This window comes from Chiloscyllium plagiosum, unplaced genomic scaffold, assembly GCF_037043375.1.
Source record: "Chiloscyllium plagiosum isolate Xiang-an unplaced genomic scaffold, Cpla_swu_hap1 HiC_scaffold_15, whole genome shotgun sequence".
Classification (NCBI taxonomy): Eukaryota; Metazoa; Chordata; class Chondrichthyes; order Orectolobiformes; family Hemiscylliidae; genus Chiloscyllium; species Chiloscyllium plagiosum.
In genome coordinates this window covers 41,565,744-41,578,567 of record NW_028270153.1, presented here as the reverse complement: position 1 = coordinate 41,578,567, position 12,824 = coordinate 41,565,744, and the positions used below count along the sequence as shown (strand labels likewise).

At 40.4% G+C, this 12,824-nt stretch overlaps 1 protein-coding gene across 2 annotated transcripts in view; it reads left to right on the top strand.

The window, feature by feature from the left end:
- Positions 1-12,824, top strand: part of LOC122560076 (cadherin-4-like) — a 673,208-nt gene that overhangs the window by 549,623 nt on the left and 110,761 nt on the right. For both annotated transcript variants that reach the window (XM_043710292.2, XM_043710293.2), the window contains one exon: positions 549-721. In XM_043710292.2, the coding sequence (XP_043566227.1) occupies positions 549-721 (173 nt within the window). The remainder of the gene's footprint in view (positions 1-548; positions 722-12,824) is intronic.

Sequence of the window (12,824 nt, the reverse complement as noted above, 5' to 3'; positions counted from 1 at the left end):
GGTATATGAAACAAATGCACTGCACGGCTTTCCTTAGATTCTACTCTGCGACACACGTGATTAGAATGTTTTTCTATTTGAGTACAGACCTGAAACATTTCATAAATGTGGCTTCCATTGTGATTTTAGTGGCTGTAAAAAGCACATTGGAGAGAGATGAATTTTTAGTCCAAATCTGTGGTCAATGCCACCTGGAGACTTCCTGTAATACAGAAGGGAGTTTTGTCCTCTAAGTAGTTTTGTGCAATTACTACCCATTAATGTTTTGAAATTATTGTTTGTTTTAACTGATTTCATGGCAGAGTAGGTTGAAACCTCAGGTCTGATGTCGCAGTTAGCAATAAATAAAATTAATGTGTAGATTTTATACAGTGCAAAATTCACGGAGAACATGGCTAAATTAAATAATGTAATCAACAATTTAGCATGCATTTTCTGGGATCTTGTAAAATTTTAAATGCTTAATGATTAATGCGGTTGATTAAAAATTTTAATTTGTAATGAATATGGGAAAATATTACTGGCACTCATGTACTCTTTATTGTTAGGTTCATATGTCATGACAGTAACTGCCAATGATGCTGATGACCCAACTACAGCCAATGGTATGGTGAGATATCGAATCTTGTCCCAGTCTCCAATCAGCCCATCACCAAATATGTTCACCATCAACAGTGAGAATGGGGATATTGTTACTGTAGCTGCTGGACTTGACCGAGAGGTGAGATCTTTGGTTTTATCTCTTTCAACATTAAAGCATTTTAACCATCTGGTTTGATTATTCATTTAGATTAGATATTCTTGGTACTCTTCTGTTCTTCTCTTGACTTTGATGACTAGAAATTGTATTTATTCCAGAGTGACAGAATGAAAATATATTTATTCCATTAGTGTTACAGTATCTCATTCCTCTTGAAATAAATACATGCAACAAAACTATCCTGTAACCACGATGCAGTTTGCCATTAAAACACCAAAGAGTTGGAACTGAGTGGGGTGTGAATAATAGTATAATCAACAAATAATATGAAAACTCAAAGTTCCAAGTAATACCAGCATGATATGCTATAATATTCCACTAATGCAAATCAATGACTTTATTTGTTTAAATACATTTTTCTTAAAGTGTATATTTGATTTCAAACAATATCTCCCATTGCTCTGGATATTCCAAAGATTTTGACACTCCTGGATTCGTTTTAATTAAAGAAATGCAACAAGAAAAATATTCCTTTAAAAAAGGAGTTTCTTTTCTCTCCGGAGTAGCATTTAACTGTCATAGAATGTTGGCCAAACATGAATGAAGAATGAAGTCATGCCAGGGCAAATACTTTTATGAATACTTTCATGAAGGCTATGTTTTCAGCTTTTGGTTCAGACAAAATTACACAAATCTTCATCAGATCATTTTTTAAAAAAGAAACTTTAAAGAGAATGATTCAAGAAAATCCTCTGAAAAGACCAAACTATTGCACCATAAGCTTCAATTGTTATGATTTCGAAAATGTAATTTGAATATAGCATGAGCAATAATTTTCCTTGTGACCATCAGTAGAAAACTTACTTTGTTGCACCATGTATGATCTTTTAATGCGATTTACAATTTTCAACACCAACTGCAGGAGTCAGTTAACTGGACTGAAACAAAAGCAAGAAGTACTGTTAGCCTGACAGAACTGATCAAAACGAATTTGTTCGAAGGGTACATTTCCCATTTTGGGACATTCATTGAATGATAATGCAAGGTGTTCTGTGGTTGAATCCTGGCCAAGCCTTTCCAAGTCACAGAATGGATCAATAACCAGAAGACATTGGTTTTAAGTTGCCTTAAGTGACTTTACTTAAGAGAAGATTAGGATTTCCATAATGACAATGTATGCAAGGTGGGGGAGATCAGGAGAGGGGAAAGTGATGTAGTGGTGGCTGGGAATAGTGTTGGAGAGAAATGATTGGGAGAGTATTGTTTAGGAGTGCATTACATGATTTGGAGGATGGAAAAGTGATTGGATTATGCCAATTGGAAGGAAGTTTGACAATGATGACCTTTTAAAATCATTCACTACAGCCCATAGTGCATTAGGTACAACCATAGTGTTAATATAAAGCAAGCTGTGTTACTGAGGTAATGCTGATATAATTCCAAGACAGGATAGTGTTTTAGTTATTTCCCCCAGGATAGTTGGGGGAAATAGCTGATGGTTGTATTCATCCTTATTCTCTTTGGCAGTAAAGGTTGAAAGTTTGGAAGGTGTAGTTGAAGGATCTTTGGTGAGTTACTGCAATGCAGTCTGAAAGTGGCATGCACTGCAGACACAATGCATAATGGCACAGGGAGTGAATATTTAAGGTATTGGATGGAGTGCTAATCAAATAAGCAGCTTTGTCCCAAATGGTGTTGAACTTCTTGAATGATGTTAGAGTTGCACTCATCCAAGAAAATGGAGACAACTCAATCACATTCTTGTTTCTTGTACCTTGTAGATGGTGAACAAGCTTTGGAGAGTCAGGAGGCGAGTTGCTGCAAAATTCCCAGCGTCTGACTTGCTCTTGTAGTCACAGGGATTTATATCGTTGATTCAGTTAAGTTTCTGGTCAGGAGTAATCTCTAGGGTTTGTTGATATAGAAATTAGTTAAGCTATTGAATGTCAAGGAAAGATAGTTATTTTCTCTTGGAAATGGTCATTGCTTGATACTTGTCCCTTCTTAACCTAAGTCTGATGTAGCTGCAATCCTGTTACATGTGGGCATGAGTTAATTCATTATCTGATGAGTTATAAATAGTAAAGTAAGCAATGTGCAATCATCAATAATCATTTGATACAATGATGAGTGAAAGATCATAATCAAATAGCCAAAGCACTGTTGAGATCGGAGACCTGCATGATAAACTCCCGCAGCAATGTTCTGTGACTGAAATGACTAATCTCTAACAACCTTAAATAATTTCCTCTGTGTTAGATATGATTGGAGAGGTGTGACAAGGTAACTGAGACACTTCAGGAGGAGTGAGAGAGGATGATCAAGAGTTTGTTGTATTTGGAACTACTGTGGAATCAGGGATTATAATGGGAGACTTGGATTATCTAAATATAGATCAGAGTCAAAATAGAGTAAAGGATAAAGAGGGGCACGGGTTCTTAGAGTGTGTTCAGAAAACTTCTCTACAGCAGTTTATCTGTAGTCCATTCAGAGAGGAGTTAAGAATCACACAACACCAGGTGATAGTCCAACAGGTTTAATTGGAAGCACTAGCTGTCAGAGCGTTGCTCCTTTATCAGGTGGTTGTGGAGGACACAATTGTAAGACACAGAATTTATAGCAAAAGTTGACAGTGTGATATAACTGAAACTATACATTGAAAAACACCTTGATTGTTTGCTAAGTCTCTCATCTGTTTGAATGACCATGAGAGTTTCACTTCTTTCATATGTAAATCACAAAACTTTTTTTAAAAGTTAAATTCTCAGGTTAACTGTAACAATTGGTGTGAGCCCAGACCCGCACCAATCAACCACACCGCCCTGTGGCCCAACATTTCAACTCCCCCTCCCACTCTGCTGAGGACATGGAGGTCCTGGGCCTCCTTCACCGCCGTTCCCTCACCACCAGACGCCTGGAGGAAGAACGCCTCATCTTCTGCCTTGGAACACTTCAACCCCCAGGGCATCAATGTGGACTTCAACAGTTTCCTCATTTCCCTTTCCCCCACCTCACCCCAGTTCCAAACTTCCAGCTCAGCACTGTCCCCATGACTTGTCCCACCTGCCTATCTTCTTTTCCACCTATCCACTCCATCCTCCCCCCACCCCGACCTATCACCTTCATCCCCTCCCCCACTCACCTATTGTACTCTATGCTTCTTTCTCCATCCCCACCCTCCTCTAGCTTATTTCTCCACGCTTCAGACTCTCTGCCTTTATTCCTGATGAAGGACTTTTGCCCGAAATGTCGATTTTACTGCTCCTCGGATGCTGCCTGAACTGCTGTGCTCTTCCAGCACCACTAGTCCAGAATCTGGTTTCCAGCATCTGCAGTCATTATTTTTACCAAAATGTTGAAGGTGTTAGCCTCTGTGTTCTATTGTCACTCACACATGCACCCTCTCACAGACCTCGACCCCTTTGCACACACGCACACACATATATATCTATATATATATATATATATATATATACACACTCTCTCTCACACTCACAACCCCCCACCCCAGACACACACACTCCCACACTCACGCATGCATCCTCTCACAGACTTAGACACTTTATACACACACACATACACTCTCTGTCACAGACACTCACAATCCCCCACCACAGACACATACACATACTCCTACAGACACGCAAACACACACATGCACCCTCTCACAGACTTAGACCCCTTTACACTCACACACACACACACACAATTTGTACTTGCAGAGTTACATTGTACTTTGCTCAAAAACTGCATGAATCCATGTAAGACTCTTTTAACTCATTTTTTAGGTTAGAATCAGTCTAAACATTATGGCACAGACAGGGAACACAGGGGGCTAACACCTTCAACATCTTATCTGTGCTGACACCAATTGTTACAGTTAACCTGAGAATGTAACTTCTAAAAAATGTTTTGTGATTTACATATGAAAGAAGTGAAATTCTCATGGTCATTCAAACAGATGAGAGACTTAGCAAACAATCAAGGTATTTTTCAATGTATAATTTCAGTTACATCACACTGTCAACTTTTGCTATAAATTCTGCGTCTTACAATTGTGTCCTCCACAACCACCTGATGAAGGAGCAGTGCTCCGAAAGCTAGTGCTTCCAATTAAACCTGTTGGACTATAACCTGGTGTTGTATGATTTTTAACTTTGTACACCCCAGTCCAACACCAGCATCTCCAAATCATTCAGAGAGAATGCACTACTAGACCTGATTCTTAGGAATGAGATGGGTCAAGTGGATCAAGTGTCGGTAGGAGAACTTTTAGGGGACAGTGATCAATATCCAATATGGTTTAGTTTGGTTATGTAAAAGGACAAAGAACTATTCAGAATAAGAATAAATAAATGAGGGAAAGCCAACTTCATTACAGTCAGAATGAACCTGGGCCAGATCCAAAGATTAGCACAAATATTTCAGGAACAGACAAAGTATTACCCTATCAAGTGAAAAGGCACAGTGAATTAACCCAGAACTTCTTGAATAACAAAAGAGACTAAGATGAAAAGAGAGATGATTTGGAGATGCCGGTGTTGGATTGGGGTGTACAAAGTTAAAAATCGCACAACACCAAGTTATAGTCCAACATGTTTAATTGGAAGCTTTCGGAGCACCGCTCCTTCACCTGATGAAAGCTAGTGTGCTTCCAATTAAACCTGTTGGACTATAACCTGGTGTTGTGTGATTTTTAACTTTGAAAAGAGAGAGTGTGCTTAATTCAGCTGTCACACAGATAATATAACAGAGAAGTACATTGACGATAGAAGGTTCAAAAAGGAAGTGAAATACATTGAATAGAAGCAAAGAGAGAACTTGAATTCAGACTGACAGCTAATAAAGAAGGTAAACGAATATGATATAAACAGTAAAAGGAAGGGTGGAACAGATTAAGGACAAAAAAGGGGAGTTACAAATGGAGTTAGGGCAAAAGGCTGAGGTGTTATGGTAACAAGGGAAAAGGTGCTGGGGAGGTCATGGTGAAAGAGAAGGTAGTTCAGATACTTGAAGGGTTTAAAACTGAGCAAGATGGAGTTTTGGATAGGCTGTCTGATTGCCAATACCAGATGTGACACATCCAAGAAAATGGATAGAAGTGAGAGTAACTGGAAAGTAGGAAACCTTCAGAAATGAGATAACGAGAGTCCAGAAAAAGTATATTCCTGTCAGGGTGAAAGGAAAGGTTGGTAGGTATAGGGAATGCTGGATGACTAAAGAAATTGAGGTTTTGGTTAAGTAAAAGAAGGAAGCATATGTCAGGTACAGACAGGATAGATCAAGTGAATTCTTCGAAGAGTATAAAGGAAGTAGGAGTATACTTAAGAGAGAAATCAGGAGGGAAAAAAGGGGACATGAGATAGCTTTGGCAAATAGAGTTAAGGAGAATCCAAAGGGTTTTTACAAATACATTAAGGACAAAAGGGTAACTAAGGAGAGAAAAGTCCCCTCAAAGATCAGCAAGGCGGCCTTTGTGTGGAGCCACAGGATATGGGGCAGATACTAAATGGTATTCTGCATCAGTATTTACTGTGGAAAAGGACATGGAAGATATAGAATGTAGGGAAATAGATGGTGACATCTTGTAAAATGTCCAGATTACAGAGGAGGAAGTGCTGGATGTCATGAAACAGATAAAGGTGGATAAATCCCCAGGTCCTGAGCAGGTGTACCCGAGAACTCTGTGGGAAGACAAGGAAGTGAATGCTGGGCCTCTTACTGTGATATTTGTATTATCGATAGTCACAGGTAAGGTACCAGAAGACTGGAGGTTGACTAACATGGTGTCACTCTTTAAGAAAGGTGATAAGGACAAGCCAGGGAACTATAGATAGTAAGCCTGATGTTGGTGGTGGGCAAGTTGTTGGAGGGAATTCTGACGGACAGGATGTACATGTATTTGGAAAGGCAAGGACTGATTAGGGATAGTCAACATGGCTTTATGCATGGGAAATCATGTCTCACAAACTTGATTGAGTTTTTTGAAGAAGTAACAAAGAGCATTGATGAGGGCAGAGTGCTGGACATGATCTATATGGACTTAGCAAGGCATTCAACAAGGTTCCCATGGGAGACTGGTCAGCAAGATTAGGTCTCATGGAATACAGAGAAAACTAGCCATTTGGATACAGAACTGGCTCAAAGGTAGAAGACAGAGGGTGGTGGTGGAGGGTTGTTTTTCAGACTGGAGGCCTGTGACCAATGGAGTGCCACAAGGATCGGTGATGGGTCCACTATTTTTCATCATTTATATAAATGATTTGGATGTGAGCATAAGAGGTACAGTTAGTAAGTTTGCAGATGACATCAAAATTGGAGGTGTAGTGGACAGCAAAGAGGTTACTTCAGATTACAACATGATCTTGATCAGATGGGCCAATGGGCTGAGAAGTGGCAGGTGGAGTTCAATTTAGATAAATGGGAGGTGCTGCATTTTGGGAAAGCAAATCTTAGCAGGACTTATACACTTAATGGTAAGGTCCGAGGGAGTGTTGCTGAAGAAGGAGACCTTGGAGTGCAAGTTCATAGCTCTTTGAAAGTGGAGTCGTAGGTAGATAGGATTGTGAAGAAGGCAATTTTTTAATGCTTTCTTTATTGGTCAGAGTATTGAGTACAGGAGTTGGGAAGTCATGTTGCAGCTGTAAAGGACATTGGTTAGGCCACTATTGGAATATTGTGTGCAGTTCTGGTCTCCTTCCTATCACAAAGATGTTGTGAAACTTGAAAGGGTTCAGAAATGATTTACAAGATTGTTGCCAGGGTTGGAGGAATTGAGCTATAGGGAGAGGCTAAACAGGCTGGGGCTGTTTTCCCTGGAGTGTCGGAGGCTGAGGGGTGACCTTACAGAGATTTATAAAATCATGAGGGGCATGGATAGGATAAATAGACAAAGTCTTTTCCCTGGGGTGGGGGAGTCCAGAACTAGAGAACATAGGTTTAGGGTGAGAGGGGAAAGATATAAAAGAGACCTAAGGGGCAACTTTTCACGCAGAGGGTGGTAGGTGTATGGAATGAGCTGCTAGAGGAAGTGGTGGCGGCTGGTACAATTGCAACATTTAAAAGGCATCTGGATGGGTATATGAATAGGAAAGGTTTGGAGGGATATGGGCTGGGTGCTGCCAGGTGGGAATAGATTGGTTTGGGATAACTAGGCGGCATGGACGGGTTGGACCGAAGATAAAATGACTAATAATTTGGGCAAATGTGGATTTATTAAGGAAAACCAGTTGGAATTTAAGAGAAATTCATGTTGAAGTAATTTGCCAATTTTTTTGTTGACAGTAATGTTGATGTTGGAATATAAGGTTTAAGAGCAGTAGTGGGCTATTTGTCTCCTCAAACCTGCCATGTTATTCAATAAGATCACAGCTGATCAGTCCTATGCAGTGCATACAGACTTCCAAACACATCTAATAAACTTTCACATTGCATTGTCTGGACAAAGTTAAAGCTCATGCAGTCAAAGTGATAGTAGCAGCATGGATACAAAATTGATTGAGTGTCAGGAAACAGAGTGATGTTTTTTTTAGACCATAAGGAGGTTTGCAATGAGTTCCCCAGGAATCAGTGTTCAAACCCTTACTCTTCTTCGAAATATACTCCTGACAGTGGAGTGCACGAAGCCCAATTTCAAATGTTGTGAAAGATTCAAAACCTGAAAGCATTGTAAACTGTTTAGAAGGTAGATGGTATATAATTTCAAAAGGAGAAAGGATGGTGGAAAGGCGGGACAAGTGGCAGATGAAATTTAATGCAGAGCAGTGAAGTCATCCATTTTGTCAGAGGAACACGGTAAAGTAGTATAAATAAATGGTACAATTCTAAAGAGGGTGAAGGAGCAAAGTGACCTGAATGATTATGTACACGTTTTATTAGCTGAGAAAGAGTAGAATGGTTCACCTCTTCTTCCAGTCCTGTTTTATCCACAACAGCGTTTAATTTAAATAACCTTGCCAATTCAGTGAGCGCCTTATGTGCTCAATCTGTATAAAGACATGCACAGGTAGGAATTCATGTAAGTCTCTTTAAAAGAAAAGAGAGTAATGCGAATTGTACTTGACACCTGATCTAAATAAAAAAATGTTCATCTCACAAACATGCACTCAGCATTCCACACATACACACAAAAGTAAATTACAAGTGGGAGCATAGATCAAGTAATTTTTAACATTCAAAAAAGTCAGTTATATGTGGGTTTCATTGATTGAAGCCTTGGATAGTTTCAGACTCAGCTTGTGGTTATTCCTGGATTCTGCATCAGATGGTTTGAAGATGTCAATGATGATTTAGCTTTCCTTATGGAGTTATAGAACATAGAACATTACAGCGCAGTACTGGCCCTTCGGCCCTCGATATTGCACTGACCTGTCATATCAATCTGAAGCCCATCTAACCTACACTATTCCATGTATGTCCATATGCTTGTCCAATGACGACTTAAATGTACTTAAAGTTGGCGAATCTACTACCGTTGCAGGCAAAGCATTCCATACCCTTACTACTTTCTCAGTAAAGAAACTACCTCTGACATCTGTCCTATATCTATCACCCCTCAATTTAAAGCTATGCCCCCTTGTGCTCGCCATCACCATACTTGGAAAAAGGCTCTCCCTGTCCACCCTATCTAACCCTCTGATTATCTTATATGTCTCTATTAAGTCACCTCTCAACCTTCTCTCTAACGAAAACAGCCTCAAGTCCCTCAGCCTTTCCTCTTAAGACCTTCCCTTCATACCAGGCAACATCCTAGTAAATCTCCTCTGCACCCTTTCCAAAGCTTCCACATCTTTCTTATAATGCCGTGACCAGAACTGTATACAATACTTCAAGTGCGGCCGCACCAGAGTTTTATACAGCTGTAGCATAACCTCATGGTTCTGGAACTCGATCCCTCTATTAATAAAAGCTAAAACACTGTATGCCTTCTTAGCAACCCTGTCAACATTCAACTTTCAAGGATCTGTGTACCTGGACACCGAGATCTCTCTGCTCATCGACACTGCTAAGAATCTTACCATTAGCCCAGTACTTTGCATTCCGGTTACTCTGACCAAAGTGAATCACCTCACACTTAGTCCGTATTAAACTCCATTTGCCACCTCTCAGCCCAGCTCTGCAGCTTATCTATGTCTCTCTGTAACCTACAACATCCTTCTTCACTATCCACAACTCCACTGACCTTAGTGTCGTCTGCAAATTTACTAACCCACCCTTCTATGCCCTCATCCAGGTCGTTTATAAAAATGACGAACAGCAGTGGACCCAACACCGACCCTTGCAGTACACCACTGGTAACTGGACTCCAGGATGAACATTTCCCATCAACCACCAACCTCTGTCTTCTTTCAGCAAGCCAATTACTGATCCAAACTGCTATATCTCCCACAATCCCATTCCTCCGCATTTTGTATAATAGCCTACTGTGGGGAACCTTATCGAACACCTTGCTGAAATCCGTATACACCACATTAACCGGTTTACTCTCATCTACCTGTTTGGTCACCTTCTCAAAGAACTCAATAAGGTTTGTGAGGCATGACCTAACCTTCACAAAACCGTGCTGACTATCCTTAATCAAATTGTTCTTTTCAAGATGATTATAAATCCTCTCTCTTATAACCTTTCCAACACTTTACCAACAACTGAAGTAAGGCTCACTGGTCTATAATTACTTGGGTTGCCTCTACTCCCCTTCTTGAACAGGGGGACTACATTTGCTATCCCCCAGTCTTCTGGCACTATTCCTGCAGACAATGACGATTTAAAGATCAATGCCAAAGGCTCGGCAATCTCCTCCCTGGCTTCCCAGAGGATCCTAGGATAAATCCCATCCGGCACAGGGGACTTATCTATTTTCACACTCTGCAGGATTTCTAATAACTCTTCCTTGTGAAACTCAATCACACCTAGTCTAGTCTATTTGCTGCTGAATTGACTTTTTAAATTAGAGTTATAAGGAGAGGTTGGATAGGTTGGGACTTTTTTTCCCTGGCACACAAGAGACTGAGAGGTTACCTGACAGAAGCCTAGGTAAAAACAATGACTGCAGATGCTGGAAACCAGATTCTGGATTAGAGTGGTGCTGGAAAAGCACAGCAGTTCAGGCAGCATTCAAGCAGCAGGGAAATCAACGTTTCTGACAAAAGCCCTTCATCAGGAAAGAGCCTGTAAAAGCTTGTAAAATCATGAGAGGTGTAGATAAGCAGAAGGCTGGATGAACACAGCAAACCAGGCAGCATCAGGAGGTGGAGAAGTCAACGTTTTGGGTGTAACCCTTCTTCAGGACTGGGGTTGGGTGTAAAAGGAGCTGCAGATAAAGGTAAACCTGCGTTCACCAATCCCTCCCCCTCCCCCAACCCCCCACCTCTCCCTTTTATCTGCAACCCCCCTTCACCCACCCTCAATCCTGAAGATGGATAATACCTGAAGCATTGACTTCTCCACCTCCTGATGCTGCCTGGCTTGTTGTGTTCTTCCAGTCGCTTGCTTGTTTTCCTTGGATTCCAGTGCCTGCAGTTTTTTTTTGTCTCTAACTACAGATAAGGTAGATAGCCAACAGCTTTTCCCCATGGTAGGGGAGTCTAACTAGAAGTTTAAGGTAGAAGGCAAGAGATACAAAAAGGGTCCAAAGGGGCAACTGTTTTCACACAGATGGTGGTGAATATCTGGAATAGGCTGCCAGAGGTAGTAATGGAGGTGAGAATAATCCTGTCATTGAAGAAACATTTGGGCAGGTACATGAATGGGGTAGGTATTGAGGGATATGGATCAAACACAGGCAAATGGGACTAGACCAGTTGTGAAAACTGGACGGCATGAACAAGTTGGGCTGAAGGGTCTGTTTCCATGCTGTAAACATCTATGACATTATGACATGTTGGCTAATCAATAGGCAAGGCTCACACTTGCAGGATGGATACAGTGAGAGAAAGATTAGCCCCATTCTGGTTCTTCCACCTTCCACAAAACCTCGTCTTCTGATCTCTGGCCTGGGACAAAAGCAGTTTCTTAAAACATACATTAGCATTAGTTGGCTCATCACATAATATCCTCTCATTAACTGATTAGTTACCCAAATATAGTCATGACATGTTGATTCCAGGTCTGTAGTTTAGACACGATTAGATTATGACGAGCAGTATTCCCTTTTCAGCCAAACCATTGCCTGGTGTTTACATGCAGTTGCTTATTTCAAACCCAATTGAATACATAAGTGATTGGTTAGATCTTTTTAAATGGTTCAGCAGATGATGTAATTCTTGGTTTCTCTAAGGTGGTTATCTTTCATTGATTCTCCTAGATAACTTGGCTCTCTTTTTCATGACTTTGAAGTTTGTAAGGCACAGTTAAGCAAACGGTCGGTCATCTCAAAAGTTGATGTTAACGTCACTGAAATGCTGATGTTAAGTCATTTAAAAATCTAACAATGGTTTCAACCTCACATGAAACAACATCTTTTTCAATATAAGGCATGATTATTTAATATCATAAATTATTAAAGGTAAGAAAGCCAAATTGCAAGTAAAGTTAATAAATTATATGGTACCGTTGGCTTTATTAATACATAGAGCACAAAAGCAAAGAAATCAGTTTGAATTGCAAAGAACACTGATTCAGCCTCAATTTGAGTTTTGCAGTCAGATCTTGGCTTCATAAATTAGGAAAAATGTACAGGCATTAAAAATGTGCAGAAATTGCATGAAAATGGTCCGAGGGATGGGCATCATCAGTCACCAGAATGAATTGAAAAAGTTGAAGTTTTCCTTTTTGGAAGAGAAGTTTGAGAGAAGATTTTTGGAGGTTTTTAAACTCATGAGGAGTCTGGACAGAGCAGATAAAGGAAACATAAAAATCCTGTTGGTGGAAGGATTAAGAGCAAGAAGGCTTTGATTTCATGCAGTTTGCAGAAGAGACTGGTAGCGGGGAAAATCTTTGACATGCAGCAAGTGGTTAGGATCTGGAATGCACTGTCTGAGATTGTCGTGCAGGCAATCAATCAAGGGATTTAAGTGGGACATGGATTGTTATTTTAAAAGGAAGAATGCACATAGCTAAGGTGGAGGAATGATCCAAGGTGAACAGCTCACTCAAAGAGCGGATACAGACATGAGGGGTCAAATGG